General features: G+C 38.5%; 1 protein-coding gene across 8 annotated transcripts in view; it reads right to left on the reverse strand.

Moving 5' to 3' along the window:
- Positions 1-419: 419 nt before the first annotated feature.
- Positions 420-26357, reverse strand: part of GOSR1 (golgi SNAP receptor complex member 1) — a 39360-nt gene continuing 13422 nt past the window's right edge. For 4 of the 8 annotated variants that reach the window (XM_008997136.5, XM_002748210.7, XM_035300886.3 and 1 more), the window contains exons 6-9: positions 25616-25690; positions 12363-12392; positions 8637-8719; positions 420-4699 (exon numbers count right to left, since the gene is read on the reverse strand). In XM_008997136.5, coding sequence (XP_008995384.1) covers positions 4575-4699; positions 8637-8719; positions 12363-12392; positions 25616-25690 — 313 coding nt within the window. In that variant the 3' untranslated portion in view covers positions 420-4574. Of the gene's footprint in view, positions 8106-8636; positions 8720-12362; positions 12393-25615; positions 25691-26357 lie in introns of all 8 variants that reach the window. The other 4 variants (XR_013535799.1, XR_013535798.1, XM_078373899.1 and 1 more) reach the window with 2 other exon arrangements.

A 26357-nucleotide genomic window follows, 5' to 3' on the forward strand; every position in this document is an offset into this window, starting at 1 on the left:
GAACATCATCATTAGTGGCTAATTTTTAGTTTTTGTAGAGACAAGATCTTTGCTATTACCCAGGCTGGTCTTGAACTCCTTGTCTCAAGCAATTCTCCTGCCCTGGCCTTTCGAACTGCTGGGATTACAGGTGTAAGCCACTGCACCCAGCCAATTCTACAATTTTAGATTCCCATCATGCCTCCTGAAGTTTCATGTTGATAAGAGATTCCCCTTCACTTCTAGGGCTAAAATACTAGTGAACTGTTCATATGATGGTTTCTGAATGACACGTGACAGCTTTTCAGCACCTATATGACTTCATCCTGGGTTTCAGGACATTATGAGAAATGCTTATCAACACCAAAGATACCATAATCTCTATCCCCAGACTCCTTTGATGGTTCCTGTTTCAACATAAACAACCACAGATGCAACCATTTAGATTTCTAATTTATTATTAAATTACATACCAAAGCTTCTTCTATACAGTCAGAAAATGCACATTTAGATGAGAACAAAAATTAAGTACAAATACAATAAAATTGGTTCCAAGAAGCTATTTTAAAAGCAAAAACTTACAAAGTGCATTTGGAAAATTATAGGTTTTAAAAATCTGTATTGGCATTTTTTCACGAGGAAACATCTTCCATCATAGAAAACTCTGATTGGAACTGATTTCCCTCCTCCCTTAAGAGCTAACAGGGTGGGAATGGATGCAAATACGTTGATCCTGAAGTGAGCTCTTAGGTACAGAAAAAATGAGAAAGAGCCTTCAAGACCACATGGCTCAGCTTTAAGCTTCTTACCCACTAAACTCCTCAAAATTCACTTGTTCCTCCCTCATTTTCTTTTTGCCCATGAAACTTAAGAGTATGCAGGTTTATAAAGGAATAAACAAGATTAGTTTATTAAGACCATAATGAAAAGTTCTGCATCTTTTTGGAGACCAGGCTAAATAACCCTTAACCTAACAGGAGAGTGGAACATAACGATTCTAACTCTCTGAGCAGAATCCATTTGTTCTTTAGTTACATTTGCCAGTGTAACACTAGACATGGCCAGTTATCCCCAACAACTTAATCTTGCAAGTTAGAACACTCAATCCATTTCCAAAAATCATATCTGACAAACAATCAAACATGAGGTATTAGAAACCAAAAGGCTAGTCCAGTTCTCTTAGAGTCATTTTCCTCATGTTGAGATCATTAACAGTGAAACAGAAAATTAACAGTGGAACGCAAACGCAAGGTGCCTGAATTCCATAGAACTCAAGAGCCACTGCATCAAAAGGCTCAGTAAGTATCTTTTTGTATTCACATCCAGGATGAAAGAGCTAAAGTAAGTATTATTTGGCTCCAGGTGTAAGGACTGCCCTCATGGTATCTCCTCTCATCACCTGTCTCCGTTCTCAGGTGTTTTCTTCCATTCCTGATCCGAGTACCAGGCAGTATGGAAAAAGGCAGGAGAATCAGAGAGAAGGAAAGCCCCTTTCTAACACAAGAGAAAGAAAAGGTGAGCAGTGCAGGTTACAGGGAGTCCTCCAGCATCATTAATAGGAATTGATAAGAATGTAGAGATTGCCAGGATAGATACGCTAAAGTACTTGGATCTAAGTTTGAATTTGAATAATGAATTTATTAAACATTTTTACTAAAGTCATCAGTACACATTAAAACAAAACATCAGAAATACATCTTCTGGAATTTCCTGCCCTTTTTGTTGCCGTGCTTTTTGTTTTTTTTTTTAAAAAGGGTCTCACGCTGTCATCCAGGCTGGAGTGCAGTGGCGTGATCATGGCTCACCACAGGCTTGAACTCCTGGGCTCAAGCGATCCTCCAGCCTCAGCCTCAATAGCTGTGAGCTAGAACCACAGGCACTTACCACCGCACCAGGCTAATCTTTTTATTTTTTTGTAGAGACAGTCTTGCTACATTGCCCAGGCTGGTCTCAAACTCCTGGCCTCAAACAATCTGCCAGCCTTGGCCTCCCAAAGTGCTGAGATTACAGGTGTGAGCCACTGCACCAGCCCTACTGTCATGGTTTTTCATATTTTTTCAGTGAAATGAAAAGTTTTGAGTGGTTACTTAAAAGGACCAAAAAGGAAAGATCTGTAATAATAAGACAATAGCTGAGGGGGTATAACTTCCCCTAAGAGGCAACATTTGGAGCCAGAGGCAGAATATTCCTTCTGACCTCCTGGCTGTGACTAGCATTAACAACTAACTAACTGTTAGTCTTGGAATCTGTCAACTGGTCCACAAGGAGGACAGCAAAAAAAGGAGAGAGAGCCAAGGTGGTTAAACGAAAAAGTTAAATGACATGGAGCTGAAAGAGCTCAAAAAATCCCTTCATGGGATCCACATGGAGCCCCTTCCTGTGAACACACACCTCTATTCCCTTGCTGGACTTGTTTCTTTCTGCAAAGGAATCCGAAGAGGAAAAAGCACTGGCCTAGCTGTCTACATGTGGCACTGGGTCACCTCACCATGGGCTGCAGCCCATGGGAGGTTAGTCAGACCTATCTGACACCAACATCTACACCAAGCCTTTTAACTTCCTTGGAAGAACTGGTTTCTTTATTTTCATAAAGAAAATAACCAACATAATTCCATTACTTCACATAAGCAAAACCCTAATGGAAAGGCCCATCAGCCATCAACATGGTGTGTTTGCTTGGCTGCAGTGAGCTAGACTAGCTTGTGTCCTAGTTTACTCTCACACAATCAGCTTTAATGAATGCACCAAAGAATCAGACCAGTAAAAAGGACTGGTAGTATAATTAAATAAATAACTTTATTTATGATACTTCAAATTTTATAAATGCCAACTACATAGCAAGCAAAGTCCCATAAATTCTAACCGAGACACAACCACCAATCAAGGCCCTTTGAAAAATCAAAGATAATAAAGTATCAGAGGAGAAAAGCTTTTGTTCTCCCAACTGAGAATTTAATCAATCAACTTTCTTCCCTGATCCTTTAAGGTTCACAATGGGAAAATGTAACTTTCTTTTAAGGGTACCCTGAATCAATGAACAGTCAATCAACCCATATTTAGAAAAATAAACCCCATAGTTAAGAAAAATATATCAAATGCCCTTCACACCCATAATGTAACAAAACTTTGACACCAGAATGAAAAACCTCTCAGTCTCTGTACCAAACCAGGTGTTAGCCCACCATTAGCAAGTTCACCTGAATAACAGCATCTATACACCATGATGTAGCTGAGAACTATATGCTGATATCCTTTTATTCCCTGTGGCTCGGACTGAAGCCAATACTATAAATACCACAGTGAATTCCAATGGTGAAGAGCAGCAGTGTAGATGTTGGAAATCTACAAACCAGGTGGTAGTTCAGTAAGACAAGTCATGAATTTACAGAAACTAAGAAATGGTTAACTCAAAAGAATTCTGGTGGCTGGTTTAAAATCTGTCACTGTCCACGGATGGTAACAGAAGACAGGTGCAGAGAGAGGCAGATTCTGCCACATGCACCCTCAACAGTGAAAACATTCTCTGGATGTTTGGAAATGGTAAACAGATTTGGAATGAACAGATTTTCACAGGACACAGAATTCCTGGTACATCAGGCAGTAGTCCTTAAACTTTTGCCCATACATTGTGGAGCATTTACACATGGAATTCTCTGAACAGTGAGCTCTCAATACCTTTTTCTGTGTGGCTTTGAACAGATCACATTAGAAATGGAGCAGTCCCTTTCCTCAGTTCCCAGTGTCAATCCTGGTCTGATGAGAACAGTGGGGACAATTACAGACCCTGGTGATTGTTTTCTTCTATCACAGCGGAACTGAGATTTCACCTCCTTTCAGTGGAAAATATCAATCCAAAGGAAAAGTGTTAAAAAAATGGAAACAGTGACTGGTGCCTTAAATAAAAGACTGTCGTTCTTGATGTTTTTCCAGCAATACAGTTAACCCCACTGTACTCGTAATTTAAAAGAAAAAAGAGAGAGTTTTACAGTGTTCTCCATTTCAGACAACCTCAAACATGCTGAAGTTGGTCCATCAGCATCTCAAACAATCTATGAAAAACAGAATTTTCCTCAAATATCAACAGAGTTGAGGAGACAGAGTAGAAATCTATAGCACAGATCATCAAGAAAGAACTTGTGATTTCTCATCATGAGTGTAAAATAAGGGGACAAGAATTATTGTTATTCACAATCCAATCTGGTGAGTAAAAGAAAAGCAGTCTTTGGATGTAGAAAACCTGGTTTTCTGAAGAGCCCAGCTGTAAAACCTGGCTTGTCATCAGGTTTCAACACTATCACAGAAACAAAGAAAACTCTGTTTTTGATTGGTTTACTTGCCTCCTGGGGAGACAAAAGCAACTGAAAACCTTTTTGTTTTTTAAATTAAAAACAGAAAAATATGTTAGAAAAGACAGCACAGAAAAACTGTGGCTTCAGCTCAACCTGACCATGTCACAGAGTCCATCACTGTCAGTCTTGCATTCTTCCTGCCGGTCAGGCTAATTATCAAGACAGTCAACTTCTCGCTCCGATGTTGCCTTATTCCAGACCATGGCGTCAAAGTGGTGGTAGTCAAGAGTCCCTGCAGATGTCCCATCAATGGAACGCATACAGGAGCAACAGGATGGTACAGATCCCAATAACACCCCCCAGGATGAGAGAGTCCCGCCGCTTCCTCAGGTTGATCCTCTGGATCAGGCTGTTCACAGCAGGAAAACGATCTTTGGGAAATCTTTATTAAGGTCATATTTGGAAGAAGCCTCTCTGGTGAATCACAAAAATAGAGATTAGTGGTATCCAGAAACAGTTAGTGACAGAAAGACAGGGGGAAGAAATTCATACCAGGGGAGTCTTTAGCAGATGCACTCGCCCAAACCAGGACTGCCCTGCGGTTCAAGGCCCCTAAAAAATACCAATCTCCCAGTCTTGTGTGTAACACAAATAAGAATGAAAAGAAAAAAAACAAGAGAAAGGGAAAAGAAAATGATAATGACTGCTCCCATGCACCGAGGGCTTACTGCCAGGCTTCAGGCCAGGGTGAGAGCCCGCACGGCTGGAATGAACCCTGGCAGAGGCGCACAGGCACAGCCAGCTACCATCGCCACCACCACCCCATTTCCCTCCCTTTCCTTATTTTCCTTCTCTTTCTTTATCTCTCTCTCTCTCTTTTCCCCTTCTCTCAGGAGACTGCAGAGTTCTGCCCGAGAGTTTGAAGAAATACCTGATCCTTTCCTGCCTTGGAGTAAGGCAATTCGAGGGAAGCAACTCTAGGGTCTGTATAATCGGGCACTGGTGAATTATTACAATTTTGAAAGTTACTTCACAGCAGGAGGCAGGATACACAGGAGGAAAGTGGACGAAACTGCTTTAGCTGTCCTATTTGGGGACATAAAAATATTTAAAATGTTTGATTTTAGAGGTTTTATAGTAGCCACATCTGTATTTTACCTAGTATTTCCAGATATCTTTATGTCTTACTTGTTTTGTGCCTGTGTGGTTTTGTGTTTCTGGCAGTGGTTTCTGACAATATACCTGCAGGTACATCCTCTTTGTTAATAGAAGCATTATACCAAGTTCAGGAAAAGGAACCACAAAAACCACCTAGGGGTTCTGGAGAGCCGGAACCACCCCTGCTCCTTGTGGTCTGCCCCGCATTTTCCTGTAGTGAAAGTACTCTCACCAGAGCCTAGACAGATTTGTATACTTGTATATTCTACATAGTGTGTAAGTAGAACCATGTGTTCTTCTAATCTTGAATTTCCCTTTATGTCTAGAATGGAGCTTTATATACTGTAGCCATTAGTGTGTTTTTGAATTTCTGAATTTAAAAAAAAAAAAAGTGGCCGGGCGCGGTGGCTCACGCCTGTAATCCCAGCACTTTTGGAGGCTGAGGCGGGTGGATCACGAGGTCAAGAGATCGAGACCATCCCGGTCAACATGGTGAAACCCCGTCTCTACTAAAGATACAAAAAATTAGCTGGGCATGGTGGCGCATGCCTGTAATCCCAGCTACTCAGGAGGCTGAGGCAGAAGAATTGCCTGAACTCAGGAGGCGGAGGTTGCGGTGAGCCGAGATCGCGCCATTGCACTCCAGCCTGGGTAACAAGAGCAAAACTCCATCTCAAAAAAAAAAAACAAACATACAATTTGCAGAAACATTTTAAAAATGTAGAACAAGAAGCACGTACTGAAATAATGGCAAAAAACTTCTACAAAGTAAAATCGCATATAGAGAAAACACTTAATATTTTCTTGCTTAATAAAAGGATAACAAATCCACTGAAATGCAATTATTTGGCATCAGGAAAACCTCTTTCTCAGTCTATAGTAATTGAGTTCAGTCCATGAAACAGGGCAGGGCTGACTTCTTCCTCGGTCTTACATACAAATCCAGGATTTGCTAGTAAGAATATTCTCTCCCCTTGGCCAGTGACTGAGTCAGGAATGGGTAGTAACTCATGCTGGACAACCACAGCTCTCTTGGGAACAGTTGTGACAACTGTTAGAAGACACCCTTTCTCCGAGGGGATTCTTGGGACCCTATTACAGCCATCTTCATCACCCTCAGAGAAGGGCTGCCTGGAGAAACAGACTAACACAGAGGAAAGCTGAGATAAGCGATGGGAAAGAAAGGGAACAAAAAGAGGGAGGAAAGGGAGATTCTTGCTGATAAAATCTCAGCTTCTGAATCCAGCTATGCCTTAAGCCAAATTTTACCCCTGAATTCTACAGTTACATGAACAAATTGAGTCCTTTCTTTCCTCTCTTAAGTCAGTCTTAGGTTACTGTGACTACCTCTCTTTGGGGCCCTGACTAACCCACACCCATTTCGTTTGATTTTCCTTTTTTTGAACACACATTCTTTTGGAGTAACTGTAAATTTCCTAAGTGACTAATTTGTATGAGGCACTTTGCTAGGTTGCAGTATACTGCTTTGCCTTAAGAGAACTTAGGGTTGGGCTGGGCAGGGTGGCTCACACCTGTAATCCTAGTACTTTGGGAGGCCAAGGCTGAAGGATTGTTTGAGATTTGGAGTTCAAGACCCACCTGGTCAACATGGTGAAACCCTGTCTCTACAAAATATACAAAAATTAGCCAGGCGTGGTGACACACGTCTGTAGTCCCAGCTACTCGGAAGGCTGAGTCGGGAGGATTGCATGAACCTGGGAGTTTGGAGGTTGCAGTGAGCTGAGATTGTGCCATTGTATTCCAGCCTGGGTGGTTAACAGGGTGAGACTCTGTCTTAAAAAAAAAAAAAAAAAAAAGAGAGTGGCTGAGGCACAGTGGTGCACACCTGTAATCCCAGCACTCTGGGAGGCCAAGGTGGGTGGAACACAAGGTCAGGAGTTCGAGACCAGCCTGGCCAATAGTCCCAGCTACTCGGGAGGCTGAGGCAGGAGAATTGCTTCAACCCAGGAGACAGAGGTTGCAGTGAGCTGAGATTGCATCACTGCACTCCAGCCTGGGTGATAGAGTGACACTCTGTCTCAAAAAAAAAAAAAAAAAAGTATACATGCAAAAAGAAAAAAAAAGAGAGAGAGAGAACTTAGAGAAGTGTACAGAGTAGTAGAGAAGAGGTCATGAAGAAGAGTGTGGTAAGTTTTAAGGAACAACTGAAAAAAGCTTCAGTGTTTCACATCACCAGTTATTTGACTCCCTCTTCTATTCCAAAGTTTCAAAAGTTTCACTAAATAAAACTCTTGTATTCACTAACTAGCTTTTGTTCTGGCTGGCAATTGAGTTCATAATTTAGTAAAATGAGATAATGTATATAACAGCACTCTGTAAATTTTATAGCTCTATATAAAATGTGATTTTGTACGTGCAGTTTTATACTTAGGGTGACAAGGCAAGAACAGAATTCACAACAGACTGGAGAATAACAGCACACATCAGGATAGTCTTTTCCTCAGGCAAAAACACATCAAACTAAAAGTGACCTTAACTTATCTAGGACGACAAGATACTCAATTTTGAAAATTCTAGGCCCCTCCCCATTTGGCAGCTGGGGGAGGAAAGCTTTTTCACCTAGAAGGCTTGTCTTTTTCAGAGGTTCGGCGAATCAAATGACTCAGAGTGCCAGGCTTTTCTGGTTCCCTAGTGAGTTTCTGGGAAGTATTAATAATCCTAATTTAAATCGGAAAATTGAAACGTTTTTAAAGTAGAGGTTACAACAAAGTGGAGAATGTATCCCAGAATTCAACCTGTGCACAGAGTCACAAACTCTATCAGCAGCTATAGGTCATCTGCACAGATGGCTTCTCCTTCCTTTCCCCTTCCAAACACCTGCTACTGACTTACTCTCTAAAAGGGAAACATAAAAAAGAAAGGCACATGATTTATCAGGTTTACGTAAGAATAATGTATACTATGGAGTTTTAACATGAATTTAAAAGCTTTCTAAAATGTAAAATAATTTGATGAATCATTTTTAAATTCACATTATAATTTTTTTTTCCTAAATCTAGTAGCATGAAACTTTTGAGGTGCAGTCTTTAGGACTTTCACCAAGTAGGAATGCACAATTTATTCATATTATGCAACTACTGATGGGCTCTACTGCTACTGATGATGGCAACCTGCCCCCTATAAAAGCACACACAGACACTTCTCCCCTCCACCCTCAAAACACAGACAGCAAATATTCAAAAAGGATACTGGCCAAAGTGTTCATTTTGCTGTGAATTGACTTCAACATTCCTCTCTGTGAAGTCATATTTTCTTTTGTTGCCATAGCAATGCTTCAAGGAGAAAAAGAGATGACAAATCAGCATTTAATGAGCCTGCCCAGACCCATCATACCCTTAACAGTCAAAGAAAACTATAGTGAGCAACATCATCTTAGAAAGCACTGTGCCAGAAAATAAGGGGGAAAAAAAATCACTTCCCAAGCCACTACTTTCCCACTGTGCTTTTTCCAAATGACTCCACTGTTCTCTGATATCTTTTTATACAAGGCAGTAAGCCACTTCCTATATTTGCTTCAAAATAACAAAAATAAGGCATAAACAGAAACATCACATATTACAAAAGCTTCTTAAAATAGTTTAAAAAGAGGCTAGCTACTAAAATATCCTTAATCGAGAAAAACTGTTGAAAGGGAATTATAAAAATAGAAAAGAAATATAAAATATCATAAAATATGCATATACAACCACCCGTTAATTTATGAAAATTCTACTTGAGAACCAACATTATGCAACATTATGCTGGATTTCCGAGATGGCTGACAAAGGTCATTAACCATGGCTAAGAGGGCTCATGTCTGGAATCCCAGCACTTTGGGTGGCCAAGGTGAGAGGATCACTTGAACCCAAAAGTTTGAGACCAACCTGGGCAACATGGTGAAATCCCACCTCTACCAAAATACAAAAATTAGCCAGACATAGTGGTGTGTGCCTGTGATCCCAGCTACTTAGGAGGCTGAGGTAAGAGGATCAATTGAGCCCAGGAGGGGGAGGCTACAGAGAGCTGTGATCACGCCACTGCACTCCAGCCTGAATAACAGAGCGTGACCGTGTCTCAAAGAAAATGAAAAAAAGAGAGAGTAAAGACTAAGGGAGAGGGGGAAAAGTCACTTTTTGTAGGCTATAATCTCTTCCATGTGACTCCCTTGACGTCCTGTTTAAAAGCTCTCTGAGTTAATATCTGTTTTTTTGCGGGGGACAGGCTTCCACTCTGTTGCCCAGGCTGGAGAGAGTGGTGTGATCATGGCTACTGCAGCTTTGACCTCCTGGGCTCAAGCAATCCTCCTACCTCAGTCTCCTGAGTAGCTGGGACTATAGGGATGTGCCATCATGCCTGGCTAATTTTTTTTTTTAATTTTTAAATTATCTGTAGAGATGGGGTCTCCCTATGTTGCCCAGGCTGGTCTCAAACTCCTGGGCTTAAGCCATCCCCCTGCCTCCACCTCCCAAAGTGCTGGAGTTATAGGTGTGAGCCACCAAGCCTGGCTCTAAGTTAATATTTTTTGCTATTACTTCTAGGCTTACTCATTTCCCATAGTCTTATCTTTCTGGACATTAGAGTCCTAGAGGGCAGGGTCAGTATCCACCTTGATATGTAACACACAGAAGTGCTTTGCATATTGACACTATAAAGAGCAACAGGAAATGAAATGCTGTTGAGCAATTTTGAAATATTATTTGACACGAATTTTATATTCTTCATAAGAAATCATACCTAGCTTTATACTTAGTGAAACTTTTCTTGTAATGCCTATCATATTTTGAAACAAGGGAAAATACTGAAATAAAAGACCTTCTAATAACATGTTTTTTAACTAGCAAAATAACAGTAACAATTCAATGGTTCTCAATCGTTTCTATCCTATGAGGTACCCCAAGTTTTTATACTCATATTACCAGCCCTTAATTGGCCAGTTCTGAAGTGAAAGCTTAATTAAGGCAGCCTGGCCCTAGAAAACCAGGCAGAAAAAAAGGGAACTAAAGAAAAAAAGAAAAAGGATTAATAGGAAACTTTAAGAATTCCTGGCAAAACGTGATCAGATCTCATGTGCTGATGAAAAGGAAAAAGCTACAAGAAAGATACTTCAGTCAACATCAGGCAATTCTGTGAAAACTTTCTTCAGATGGAAGACTCAGCACATACAATTTAAACAAAAATTCAACACACAATAATGGCTTATTGTTATAAAAAACTATAATGTATTAAGATTATTAATGATGGAAAATATTCCAATCCATTGAATAAAGACTCCATGAAGCCATACAAAATAAACAGATATTTAGGAAATGACCACTGAAATATTCAGGAGTGGTCACACTTCATAGAAGTCACACTTCATAGAAGCTGGATAAAGGGTGGTAAAGGGTATACAGGACTTCTTTTCACTACTGAAATTTTTCTGAAACCTCAAATGATATCAAAATAAAAAGTTAAAAAAGGATTGGTATTAATAATATGGCTACCATTACAGATTACCTAGTATTAGACCAGGCATTTTCCTCACATGATCTCTAGCAGTCTTACAGGTAGATATTATCATCAATACTATGTTTTAAACAGATAAGAAAATGAAGGTTCCAAGAAGTTAAAGTAAATTATCTAAAGAACAGAGATCTAATAAATAGCACAAGCAGGTTCCAAACCAAGTCAGACTTGAAATTTTGTATTCTTTCTACAAAGTGGTAAATATAGCAGTGGTTTAGATAGAGCTCTGTTTTCAGAGTTAGACTCAAGACTGTAGGATCTGAATCCTTAATGCTATTTACTGGTCATGTGACCATGGGCAAATTAATTTCTTTTTTGTTTTGGAGATAGTTCTGAATGATTCATGTCCATCTAATAGGTTATTGAGAAAATTAAATAAAATAATGCATGCAAAGTACTTTTAGCAGAGGCCCAACATCCATGATAAGAATACAAATGTGGCTGGGCATGGTGGCTCACATCTGTAATCCCTGCACTTTGGGAAGCCTAGGCGGGCAGATCACCTGAGGTCAGGAGTTCAAGACCAGCCTGGCCAACGTGGTAAAACCCCATCAGTACTAAAAATATAAAAAATTAGCCGGGCGTGGTAGCACGCGCCTGTAATCCCAGCTACTCAGGAGGCTGAAGCAGGAGAATCGCTTGAACCCAGGAGGTGGAGGTTGCAGTGAGCCAAGATCATGCCACCGCATTCCAGCCTGGGCAACAGAGTGAGACTCCATCCCCCCTACACACACACACACACACACACACACACACACACACAGAAAAAAAAAAAAAACGAATACAAATGTTTGTTATTGTCATGTACTTTGATTTACCTTTCCTGAAAAACAATGCTTTATACATTGGTGAATTCTAGAGTACAGAGACTATACCTAGGTAATTTGCTTTTTTACTATCATAATATAGGTATTTTAAAATTCATCAAACCTTGAAAGCTAAGCAGTTCAAAACAACAAATAAATGTCCCTTAAGTAAGAAACTAGTTGAATGTGATTACAGATACTATGAACTATTACTGCAGTAGATTTTCTGCAGGTGCTGTAACAGAAAGTCTATGAATGACATACAATTATCTATCAAATTATGCTTAAAATAATTTTCCTTTAAAAAGTTAGAATAAAAAGACCGAGGTTGAAAATATTAAGTATAAATTAACTGGAAAAATTAACCTAAGTAAAACATCTTAATTAAAGTAACTACAGAAATATAATTTGGATATCAAATATCTCTTATAAGGGGAGGACACAGTAAAAATTTCATCTTTAATGAGGATAAGCAAACCTTAACTCTAGTCATACAGGGTTAAACCTGATCTGTTCATTAAAATGATGTTTCTTTAATTCTAAAAGAGCTGTAACACCGTTCATTAAATTTACATGAAAACAAACAAACAAAAACCAACAAAGCAAAACAAAATCTTATTCCTACCTTATTGTCTCTTCTATCAGACGATCTGAGCTGCAAATGAAAAAAAAATTCAAATTCCAGATTTACTAAATGCACATTTAAAACTTGTATTTAATTTTTCTACATCTATAATTTTTAGCCATTTATGTATACAGAATCTCTAGCTTTTTGAAAGCATCTGGAGAAAATTCTAGACTCTAAATTTTTATTTTTATTTTTAGACAGTCTCACTCTGTCACCCAGGCCAGAGTGCAGTGGTGCAATCTCAGCTCACTGCAACCCCCACTTCCTGGGTTCAAGCAATTTTCCTGCCTTAACCTTCCAAGTAGCTGGGATAACAGGTACCCACCATGCCTGGCTAATTTTTGTATTTTTAGTAGAGATGGGGTTTCACAATGTTGGCCAGGCTGGTCTCAAACTCCTGACCTCAGGTGATCTACTCACCTTGGCCTCCCAAAGAGCTGAGATTACAGATGTGAGCCACTGAGGCTGGCCTGGACTTTGAAATAAATTTAATTCATTCATATACAATATATATAACTTCCATCTTATAACCAGGCATGGTATCTCATGCTGGTAATCCCAGCACTTTGGGAGGCCAACGGAGGCCAGGAGTTCTAGACCAGCATGCCCAACATGGCGAAACCCTGTCTCTACCAAAAATACAAAATTTAGCTGGGTATGCTAATGTGTGCCTGTAGTCCCAGCTACTCGGTAGGCACGAGAATTGTTTGAACCCGGGGAGATTGCAGTGAGTCGAGATCATTGTACCACTGCACTCTAGCCCAGGCCATAGAGCAAGACTCTGTCTTAAAAAAAACCCACAAACATTTCTATCTTACTTTTATTAGCTTAAATCTATTTTTTCCACAGAGATACCTGATAATTAAAGTTGGAACAATTTTAAGACAGCATAAAGAAATGAAACTTTCTTTTTAATCTAGATAGCGCAAAGTTGTCACCACCATTTGTTCAGAACCTAAGAATCAGAACAAACTTGTTGAGACACAATAGGAAAATATAATTCTGATGTCTATAAGTAGTAAATACTTACACCTTAATGTTTATTCCTTTTTTTGGGAAACAGTTTTGTTTTTTTTTTTTAAACTACAACAAATCTCAGCCTACCAAACTTTAGAATTCAATAATCAGAATAAAGATACCAAATACACCTTTCATCTGTAAATTGTTTGCCTTTATGCAACAGGCACTGCAAAGAAAGAGACAAACACAACCATTTGAGGGAGAAATTAATAGGTAAAGTTTGGTAAAGGGCCAGCTTTACAGCAGAAGTAGGAAAACAAACTTCCAGACATCCGTATCCACTTGGCATAGAGTAAGGTACACAGTAGGCACTCAAATAAATATTTGCATGTTTTTTTCCAACTACTTATTTCCAAAAGAATTTCTAAGTTCGTTCTATAAGTAATAAGTCAAGGTTTCATCATAAAGTAGTGGACTAGGTAATCTAAGTTATGGCATATATTAGGGAACAAATGAGCTTTACAAAGTCATAAATACTCGCTGGGCTCAGTGGCTCACACTTGTAATGCCAGCACTTTGGGAGGCCGAGGGGGTTGGATCACCAGGTCAGGAGTTCTTGACCAGCCTGGCCAACACAATGAAACCCCGTCTCTACTAAAAAATATAAAAATTAGCTTGGTGTGGTGGCAGTTGCCTGTAATCCCAGCTACTCAGGAGGCTGACGCAGAATTGATTGAACCTGGGAGGTGGAGCGGAGATTGCACCACTGCACTCCAGCTTTGGAGACCGAGCTAGACTTCATCTTAAAAAAAAAAAAAAAGTCATAAATACCATATATAAATCCTATTATTAACAATTTCATAATGCAGTACAGCTAAGCTGGAGGGACCCAGTATTATGCTCAAACATGCGGAAGGCTTAAATAAAAAAAATATTTCAAAAATTATAAAGATGGTGGTGAAAGACAGACTATGTGGCTATTTAAATGCTGAATCTACCACTTATTAGTTATTTGACACAAGGCAAGTTTTTCTGTGGCCCAGTTTTCTCATCTGTAAATTGGCAAGAATAATAAAACATACTTGCTCAAATAAAGGGGTCTGTATAATGACTAGATCAGTACCTGGTACACAGTAAGTGTTAAGTATTTTTTGCTATTAGTTTCTCAGTAACTACAGATTGTAAATCTAAGCATAAAACTGATATAAATTTCCAGATAAACTCACGATTCTTATGAAATCTATGATTATTAAGTATGCACTTACTCTTCTAACAAACATGTATAGAAGCACCTCTGGAGGTTACTAGGTGAGAAAGAGGCTACAAACCTGCCAAGATCTTACAATGGAGATAAACAAGACATATGCCAAAAGGCGTCTGGTGAAGTGGTCACAAGGCCACAAAAAAAGTGGGTTAACTTGGTTTAATACCTCCTTCTTCAACATAATGGTTTGGTTGACTGTCCTCATCAGGGCTACTTAGCACATTAAAGAGCATAAACATAAGCTGTTCTAAAATCTAAGAAGTAAATATGAACATGAAGAATTATATTGCCCAAATCAACAAACTAGTTTTGTGCCAACAGCCTTAATGAAGATAAATGAAATATACTATTAAATTAAGAGCAAAAGAGCAATCTATTAATTTGCTAATTCTGTTAAGAATAAAATTCTATGAGATTGATTCTATAATTCTCTTCATTTAGAAAAAACTTGGGCCTGGAGAGCAGATTTCTCTGTGCCAAATGATGTGGTTTGACAGCATTTTGCCCCCAGCAGAGCTTCTTTCAAAACTGGAGGAGTCAATCATCTCAAACCCCTTTGCTGTTTTATCAATTAAGTTTATACACTGTTCTAAATCCTTTGTCATTTCAACAATGTTTACAAAGTCTTTACCAGCGCAATCCATCTCAAGAAACCACTTTCTTTCACCTTTTATCATGAGATACTATTGTTAATTTAGTCACATGAGATAAGACTGCAATCCAGTCACATCTTTCAGGCTCTGCTTTCTAACCCTTTTTTCTTTTCTTTTTAAGACAGAGTCTTGCTCTGTTGTCCTAGCTGGAGTGAAATGGAGTAATCGCAGCTCCTTGCAGCCTTCGCCTCCTGGGTTCAAGTGATTTTCCTGCCTAAACTTCCCAAGTAGCAGGAATTACAGGTGCACACCACCAAACCCAGCTAATTTTTGTATTTTTAGTAGAGATGAAGTTTCACTATGTTGGCCAGGCTGGTCTTGAACTCCTGACCTCGGGTGATCCACTCCCCTCAGCCTTCCAAAGCACTGGGATTACAGGGATTATACACGAGCCACTGTGTGCAGCCCAGGCTCCACTTCTAATTCTAGTTCTCTTGCTAGTTCTGCCAAATCTGCAGTTACTTTCTCCACTGAAGGCCTGAACCCCTCAAAGTCATCCAAGACGGTTGAAATCAGTTTCTTTCAAATTCCTGTTAATGTTGATATTCTGACCTTCTCATGAATGTTCTTAATGGCATCTAGAATGGTGACTCCTTGCCACATCATTTTCAATTTACTTTGCACAGATCCATCAGGAGAATCACTATCTATGGCAGCTTTAGTCTTACAAAACGTATTTCTTAAATAACAAGACTTGAAAGTGAAAAATCACTCGAACCACAGGCTTCAGAATGACTGCTGTGTCAGCAGCATGAAAACAACATTCCTTTCCTTGTACACCTCCACCAGAGGTGAATTGTCAAAGAGTAGTAATATCTTAAAATGATTCTTTTTTTCTGAGCAGACTTCCACTTAAAACGGGCTTAAACTATTCAGTAAACCATGCTGCAAACAGATGTGCTGTCTTTCAGGCTTCGTTGTTCAATTTACAGAGCACAGGCAGAGTAGACTCAGCATCATTATTAAGGGCTCCAGCATTTCTGGAAGAGTAAATAAATAATGGCTTCAATTTAAAATCAACAGCTCTATTACTAAGAAGTGAGTCCGCTGTCCTTTGAAGCTTTGAAGCAAGGCAGTGACTTCTCATCTCTAGGAGGAAAGTCCTAAATGGCATCTTCTTCCACCAAAAAACTTTTTTCTACATTGAACATCTGTTGCTTAGTGGAGCCGCCTTCATCAACAATCTTAGCTTGATCTTCTGGATAACTTGCTGCAGCTTCTAAATTAGCACTTGCTGCTTCAACCTTGCACTTTTATATTACAGAGATGACTTCTTCCTTAAACTCCAGCAACCAACCTGTTAGCTTCAAACTTTTCTTCAGCGGCTTCCTCATCTCTCTCAGCCTTCATAAAACTGAAGTGAGCTAGGGCCTTGCTCTGGATTAGGTTTTAAGGGAATGTTGTGGGTGGTTTGATCTTCCAACCTGACTATTAAAACTTTCTCCATATCAGCAATAAGGCCGTTTTGCTTTCTTATCATCTGTGTATTCACTGGAGTAGCACTTTTAATTTCCTTCAAGAACTTTTGCTTTGTTTTCACCACTTGGCTAACTGGCACAAGAGGCCTAGCTTTCAGCTTAGGTCGACTTTCGGTAAAGGCAGTTGTTTCTGTCTTTTGACTTAAAGTGAGAATTGTGTAACTCTTTCTTTTACTTGAGCATTTACAGGCCACTGCAAGCTTATTAATTAGCCTAACTTCAATATTGTTGTGTGTCAGGTAACAGAGAGGCCTGAGAAGGAGTTGGGAATGTATGGTGAATGGTACAGTCAGAACACACACAACTGTCAGGGTGCAGTGGCTCGTGTTTGTAATCCCATCACTTTGGGAGGCTGAGGTAGGAGGATTGCTTGAGTCCCCAGGAGTCTGAGACTACCTTGGGCAACATAGTGAGTCCTTGTATATACAAAAAAATTTAAAATTATCTGAGTACAGTGGTGCATACCTGTAGTCCCATCTACTTGGGAGGCTAAGGTGAGAGGACAGCTTGAGCCCAGAAGGTGGAGGCTGCAGTGAGCTGAGATCATGTCACTGCACTCCAGCCTGGGGGCCATAGAGAAAGACCCTGCCTCAAAACAAAAGAAAAAACCTACACATACACAACATTTATTAAATTCACCCTCTTACATCAGTGAGGCTGTAAACGATTACAATGGTAACATCAAATATCACTGATCACCATAACAAATATAATAAGGAAAACATCTAAAATACTGTTACCAAAATGTAACACAGAGACACAAAGTGAGCATATGATGCTAGAAAAATGGGACTGCAAGACTTGCTTGACACAGGGTCCCCACAAACCTTCAGTTTGTAAACAATAATATCTGCAACATGCAATAAAGCAAAACACAATAAAACTTCGTAGGCCAGTATGTGAGATTTCTCTGTATTATTATTATTTTTTTCTCTGTAGAGATGAGGTCTCACTGTCACCCAGGCTGGAGTGCAGTGGCACCATCACAGCTCACTGCATCTTTGAACTCCTGGCTTCCAGGGATCCTCCTGCCTCAGCCCCCCAAGTAACTGGAATCACAAGCATGAGCCACCACACCCGACCTCTATTTTTTACAACTGCATGCAAACCTATAATTAACTCAAAACAAAAAGTTAAACATTTGTAAAGTGATCAGCGTACCAAATGACAATAACAAAAACCCAATTCCAATCTAGATTGACTATAAAGCTACATAACTTAAGTAGTATACAACTGTGAAGCAGCATTTAGAAAAACAGATAACCAGTCTGTAGAAATAAATTTCTAACTAAATGAACTCAGTGCATCAGCCTAGAAAGAAACATAAAATTACAAAGCCAAGCATTTCACATAAATCTTCAGAGTCAGCCAGGTATACTTCATCATTTCCATTAGCTGCTTTCTATAAGATATGATGATATCTTATCTGTTTTCTCTTGATCTGTTCTCAACAGGTCAGAACCAAACTAGAGAATAAACTAGCCTAACTACTATAGTTAGAAAATAAACTCATTATGATTTGTACTCAGTGTTCCTGAGGAACTGGAGTTGAAACGGATGATGAGGAACAACTTTCTGTGTCATTATATATAAACAAAATTCTTTGAAGTTGTCTTTGGCACACAGATAGAATCCTTGTTCTATGTAATGAGTACTCGCTTTTAGTACTCATTATGTAATGAGTACATACGTTTTAGGTATGCTTTCTGAAAATGACATTTTGACCAACTTAAATCAGATTTTACATGTAATAAACCATTTTCTATTTATATGAATCAAATAAAGATCTTGTAAAGCAAACATGCCCCCATTTATTTCCCACTTTCTGCACAAAATTGGATTTTCATAGGTTTTCTTAATAGGATAAATGGTCACTGAAATTGGTCACTTTATATATTTGAGACTGACAACTATCTTCAAATTACAGTAATTTTATAGCAATACTGGAACTATAAGTCAAAGAAAACAATGTTTGCTGGATTCACTTGAAAATGAAACCAACTGGCCAGGTGCGATGGTTCGCACCCATAATCCCGGCACTTTGGGAGGCTAAGGCAGGTGGATCACCTGAGGTCAGAAGTTTGAGACCAGCCTGGCCAACATGGTAAAATGTCGCCTCTACTAAAAATACAAAAATTAGTTTGGTATGGTGGCAAGCGCCTGTAATCCCAACTACTCAGGAGGCTGAGGCAGGAGAATCCTTGAGCCTGGAAGGCCGAGGTTGCAGTGAGCCTGGATCACACCACTGCACCCCAGCCTGGGTGGCAGATCGAGACTCAAAAAAAAAAAAAAAAAAAAAAAAAAGAAGGTTGGGTACGGTGGCTCACGCCTGTAATCCCAGCACTTTGGGAGGCTGAGGTGGGTGGATCACCTGAGGTCAGGAGTTCGAGACCAGCCTGACCAATATGATGAAACCCCATCTCAAAAGAAAAAAAAAGAAACAACCTAAAAAAAAAGAAAATTATAATTCCAAATATTCTACCCTTTCTACCCTATAGGGAAAGGGGTTTTTCTTCCCTTTAAGTCCCTTTACACATTAGTTATCTTTCTTTTATCAAGTTTTAAAATATCCTCTAAAGCTTATTTTAAAATATACATGAGTCCGCAGGACTCTTCCTCACAGAAGGGATCTGTAATTTACAGGAAGACAATGCTGACACTAGCTTAACCACGCATTCAGCACAACACAGTTACAGTGAGTCACACAGGAATTCCACACACATTCCCTACCCACTGTCATTCTTAGTTTACATAGTGGCATCAATAGAGAAAAGCCAGTGATTCCTAAATGTCTTCTCAAATTGCCCAGTCTCCAGGTCCTTACTCATTTGGCTAAGACCAGATAAAGCAAACAAACACCATTCATTAAAACACATCCTGGACAGAGTAGACACAACAGAGTTTGTCCATAAAGATGACATTATCTGGTTAAAATTAAATTTAAACATATTTTCCTTTAGGAACTAAAATATACAATCAAGTAGAATGATCCTTCTTTGGCAAGTCCTAGATAACAGCCCAAAGGTGTTCTATAAAGTCATCTAGAGTCTGTAATTAAGAACAAATTTCTGTTTGTCTCAAGACCAATTTAAACTAGCTGAAAACAATAAGCTACATTTCATTACCAGTTATCGTCCTGAGGAATCACTAAAACCATATCTAAATAATTCTCTTTTTAAAAAACTAATTCATTTCCCCAGAGTACACACTGCAGTGGCACACATTTCAGGAGCAAACGTGACTTCAAGCAATTTAAACTAACACAATGTAAGAACTTGGCAAAATCACTTAGATAATACCTTCCTCTTTTAAAATGGCAGGAAAGTAACTAATAAGCAAATAAGCAACTAAAGAGAATCAAGTAAGCAGGAATGATAAGTAAAAATTTAAAAATTGATCCGTTTGTAAGCCACAATAATTGATGAGGTTTTCACATTTACATCAAGTATTGTGGTGATGCAGTCTTTCACTTACAGTTAACCAGAGAGATCCTTAATGTCTGTGTCTTATTGCTACATTTCTTAATCTCTTCAATTATGTTAACTGAATATAATTAAGCTGGAGTAGAATACATATATACTGTTTTAGTGCTAAGAGCTTTTTTATCTTAGAGAGAACATTTGGAAAATACAAGAAAACAAAGATGAAGGTAGAAACCAGCTGTAACCTCGCTTCCATTAACATTGATATGGTGGCATGTTTCCTTTCAGTATGGGTAGATGAAGGAATATCTTTATTCGCATTTTTCATGGGTTAACACAAACATTTTTGAAATCACAGCAAGTTACCGGGAGACAGAAAGTGAAGCGCTTGACAGATTCAGATCCTACTCAGTTCAAGGAGAAAATAAAAAAATAAAAGCTAAGCCATTAGCAGTGAGATCCTGGAAAATCGCTTTTTCCTTTTTAAAAAACGAATACAACTATTTTAGAGAAATTTTCAACATATGGAAACATTCAGTAGAAAGCACAGATTATAGGTCAATGGGACAAAGTTCAGAAATAAACAAGTGTCCAATTAATTCTCTACAAAGATGTTAACATCTTTAAACAAATGAAACAGAGAAAGGAGTCTTCTCAACAAACGGTACTGAAACAATCAGATATTCATGCGTTTAAAAAAATAAACTCTGACCCTTATCTTACACCCCGCACAAATGTGAAGTCAAAGTGGATTATAAACCTAATTTTGAAGCTAAAACTGTATGACATTGGCTGCAGGTTTAAAAACAGACAAACAAAAAAGCTGAAACTAAAACTCCTAAGAGAAAAAAAAGACAAAAATTTGTAACCCTAGGATAGCCAAGATTTCTTAAATAGGTCAAAAATACATGAATCAGAAAGAAAAAACTGATCAACTGGACTTCATCAAAATTAAAAACCTCTGCTCTTTTGAAAGTTGCCAGATGAAAATGAAAAGGAAGTCACAGGCTCAAAGAAAACACGTGCAAAACCTTTATCTGACAAAGCAATTACGTCCAGAGTACAGAAAGAAGCCTTACAATGCAACAGAAAAAGAGAGACCCACAAAAAAAGGCAAAAGACTTGAACAAACACCCCTTACTAAAGAAGATACACAAATATCACAACAATCTGTGAGTTGTGATAATAAAAAAAATACACGAATGGCTAATAAGCAGTTGAAGGAATGCTAAACATCATCAGTCCCTAGAGAAATGCGAATCAAAACCCCAATGAAAAACCATTACATTTCTACTAAAATTGCTACAATAGAAGGGCATGTTGGCAAGGACTTAAAGCAATTTGTACTGTCACACACGACTGACAGGAATGCAAAAATGGTACAACCACTTTGGAAAATCTTGACACTTTCTTATAAATTGGAACATAAACTTACCACACAACTCCTAGTATTTACTCAAGAGGAATGGGAACATATGACCACACAAAGTTCTCATTATGAACATTCATAATAATTTTGTTTGTAACAGCCAGAAACTGAAAATAACCCAAATGTGCAAACCAATAGTTGAATGGATAAAGAAACTGTGGTGTATAATGCAACAGAAATTATTCAGCTATAGAAAGAAATCAAATACTGACACTTAAGAAAAAGAATGAATGTTAGAAACACTATGCTGGCCGGGCGCAGTGGCTCACACCTGTAATCCCAGCACTTTGGGAGGCCGAGGTGGGCAGATCACCTGAGGTCCAGAGTTTGAGACCAGCCTGACCAACAGGGGGAAACCCCATCTCTACTAAAAATACAAAATTAGCCAAGCATGGTGGTGCATGCCTGTAATCCCAGCTACTTGGGAGGCTGAGGCAGGAGGCTGAGGTAGGAGAATCACTTACACCCGGAGGCAGAGGTTGCGGTGAGTGGAGACTGGCCATGTGGCCATGCCCTCCAGCCCAGGTAACAAGAGTGAGCCTCCATCTCAAAAAACAAACAAAAAAAAAAAACAAAGAAAAGAAAGAAAGAAACACTATGCCAAGTGAAATAAGTGCAAATATGAATTCATTTGTATAAAATTCCGGAAAAGGTAAAACTAATCTATAATGATAGAAAGCCAATAAGCAGCTGCCCAGGACTGGGAGACAGGGACTGACTCCAAAGGGGCATAAGGAACTTTCTAGGGGTGATAGAAGTGTTCTCTATCTTGACTGTGGTGGCAGTTAAAAGAGTCTATATATTTTTAAAACATACCAAACTCTAAACTTAAAATGAATGCATTTTTACTATAAGTAAACCCTACCTCAGTAAATCTGATTTATGAGGAAAGAGAATGGTTCCATCAGGCTGACCCACGTGACCCTCAGAGCCCCACACCGCTCACTTTCTTTTGATTTTAAAATGAATGACATTTTAAAAGACATCCATTTAATAATTTATCAGGAATGATACAGATTTAAGAAGAGAAGGCAGGAAGGTATAATCATAAGGTTTTGAGTTTTAACTTTTCAATCTTTTTCTATCTCTACTTGGTGAACACTTACTCATTCCTCAAGAACCAAATCAAATATTTTATTTCTATAAAGCCCTTTCAGAAGCTTCAGCAGATTAATGACTCTCTTTTATGTGCTCCTCTAGTACTATGTCCATATCTTAATAAAGCACTTATTACTTTTCACCATAACTACCGATTCATATTTCTTTTCTGCTCCCCACCCCACCCTGGCTGAGCTCACTGAAGACAGGGATGATGCCACTGTGCTTTACTCAACTTCTCTATCTCCAGCACCCAAACAATACTTTCCACATCATAGATGCTCAACAAATGCTCATTAAAACAACCAAAACTGGTACCCACAAATTACATGTGCATCTAGATACGCACATGAAGAAACAGGTGGAATGCAACTGAAATGTTATTGTCTCCACCAAAAAAAAGAGAAGGTTTTGAATAAATATTCATTATGCTGATATATAATAAGACTAATAAGAGTGATTTAAAAATAACTTGAGTTGTTTTTTTTTTGAGACATAGTCTTGCTCTGTCACCCACAGTGATGTGCAGTGGTATGATCTCAGCTCACTTCAACTTCCACCTCCCTGGTTTCTGCCTGGAGTACTGTGTTTAAAAGGACTCCTAGACCATATCTGGAGGCACTCAGGAAGAAAACAAAGAAGTGAGAAAGGTTAAGTGGAGAACCAGTAAAGTGCAATGCCACAGTAGCCTAGGGTTTCAAGGAAAGGAGATTATAATGTTAAGTCAGGGAGAGTACTAAGCCCTTGTTTTCAGTCTCAACAACTCCTCAAATTCATCAGAAGCTCTTACTCCATTCAGTATCATCCTGTCTCGGTTTCTCTCTTTATAGAATTGGCACACACACTGGCCAGGCACAGTGGCTCACACCTGTAATCCCAGAGCTTTGGGAAGCTGAGGCAGGTGGATGGCTTGAGCTCAGGAGTTTGAGACCAGCCTGGCCAACACAGCGAAACCTCTTTCTACTAAAAATACAAAAATTAGCAGGGTATGGTGGCATGCATCTGTAATCCTAGCTATTCGGGACGCTGAGCCTGGGAGGTGGAGGCTGCGACGAGCGGAAATCGCAACACTGCACTTCAGTCTGGGTGACAGAGTGAGACTGTTTCAAAAAAAAAAAAAAAAGAACTGGTACAAACAAACTTATTCACAAGAATGTTGAAAGAAATGCATATAAAGTATATTATATGTAAAACTGAGACTTTATACTTTGATCAAACAAAAATGGAAAAAAAGCTTTTGAATTCCATCTTCTCATTTTTATAATGCTAAACAAATTATTAAATATGTGCATATTTGAACTGCTTCATTTTCCTGTAAAATGAACCATATTAAACTCCTCAAGAATTTACTCTGAATAATTAAAGCAAATGCAAAACTTTCTGCAAAATTCATACAAAAGTTTGAATATGTGACGTGTTATGAAGTCATGAAATAAACAATATTCATGTATTTAATAACCGGTAGTCTCTTCTCAGCATTGAATCATTCCTTTCAAGGAAACTACTGCACTCCTGTTTCATTATGAGGCAATAAATATAGAGACACTAACGCAATTTAATTGAATCTATATTTTGTACTATAAGAATATGCTATCCCCTAAATTACTGTGTTCCCCAAGAATAGATTAATACAATTTGGGATGCAAAATTTTTTTTATGGTGGTCTTTACCCAACACAAAAAGAACTATACCAAAGCTATAAATACTACAAACTAAACATGTTCTAGAAGAGACTGCCCCCTTGTGTGTATCAATAACACCCAACAGATTCAGAAAACTAGTTCCACCACTGGAAGCACCCAGGCTTCTAAAAAGGTCTGGATCTTTCTGGGTTTTAATTTCAACAGCTTATATTTAAAGTGGTGACCTTTAAAGAAAAATAAATTGAACATTATGCTAAGCTTATAAAACATGACTAATTTATGGCATTCAGCAGCAAATATCAACATGATTCCTAACACTTAACTATCAGGAATACAAGCTGCTCAAGTGCTTATAGGCTAAGCCCGCAGAGATGAGTAATTTTCTGATCCTTAATTCTACAACACAATACAGAGCCAAGAACAAAGAAACCTGTACATTTCAGAGAAAATAGAAAAATAATGAAGCAGACTATGGTGGCTTGTTTTAAAATATATATATAGGGCCAGGCGCGGTGGCTCACGCCTGTAATCCTAGCATTCTGGGAGTTCGAGGCAGGTGGATCACGAGGTCAACAGATCGAGACCATCCTGGTCAACATGGTGAAACCCCATCTCTACTAAAAATACAAAAAATTAGCTGGGCATGGTGGCACGTGTCTGTAATCCCAGCTACTCAGGAGGCTGAGGCAGGAGAATTGCCTGAACCCAGGAGGCAGAGGTTGCAAGTGAGCCGAGACGGCGCCATTGCACTCCAATCTGGGTAACAAGAGCAAAACTCCGTCTCAAAAAAAAAAAAAAAAATTTATATATATATATACACACATACATATATAGTTCATCCAAGTATTTAGGTATTTTCTTCTGAAATCTTGGAAAATAAAAACTTTTAAAAATTTGATATATGGCCTAATGTCTCTTTATAAGAGACTGAAGTGCATTCTATTCATATATAAATAGAAACAGGCCATTCAAACACAGGTCATTATCAGCATTATTATTTTGACTAACAACCTGCAGTATTGAACAAAAGCTTTAGAGCAAGACTTGCTGAGGAAAAGAACACATTAAGGCAATAAAAAACATTAAGGTAACAAGTGATGTGAAATACTCAACAGCACAGATCTTCTCTAATTATGGTCAGAACAGCTGAAATTCCTTTCTATTGAAAAGCCATTAGGAGAATTAAATGAATTACCATGTGGTAAAGCACTTACCATAAGAAACATAAAATGTTTGTTACATAAGTAAAGAAATTAATGAACATAGGAAACCACATAGTGCACATACATTCAATAATACCTACTTTCGAAGGTGGTCATGTTCTTTCAAAAATAGCTCAGTTCTTCTGTTGTTTACTCCAGATCCACTTTTATATGACCTAAGACAAAAGAGAAAATTTAAAAACATTTTTGGCAGAGAATGCAAAATCAGATTAAGTGACTGACTCTAGTGATCTTGCAAGTAGAAAAACTGAGCCTCTTCCAAGTTTTGAATGAATAATGAAAATACATAATCCTTTTCATTTCCCTCTGAACAATGTTATTTATTATAACTAGATAAATATTAATGCCTCTGCCTCTCTAATTTAGGCCTAATAGTTTACTGTTTTTCACCAAAATAACTTAACATTCTGAAACAACCAACCAAAAAATCTTACTTTTCCTTTACTTGCTATCTCTGATATCTTCATTTTTCTCCAAGTGGAAGTAAAACTTAGGACTGATTTAGTATATAGCACACAGGGTGGGAAAGCTGTTGAAATGAAACGGTTTCCTTCACAATAATATATGCAATCCACCAACACCTAAGGAACACTGAAATCAAGCTAAAGATTTTCTCATTTTGGCACACTTATGGATAACTGCTTTGGTCCTTAGCGTATTGAAGTTGACAAAAAAACTATTCTTATTACTACTATCAAAAATTTAATTTTTCTGTTTTCCACTAATAAAGTATCAGGATCAATTGTTTTTGTTTTTGTTTTGAAACATTAGAGTCTCATTTTGTTACCTAGACTGGAGTGCAGTGGCACAATCTTGGCTCAC

Source organism: Callithrix jacchus, chromosome 5 (assembly GCF_049354715.1).
Source record: "Callithrix jacchus isolate 240 chromosome 5, calJac240_pri, whole genome shotgun sequence".
NCBI lineage: Eukaryota > Metazoa > Chordata > Mammalia > Primates > Cebidae > Callithrix > Callithrix jacchus.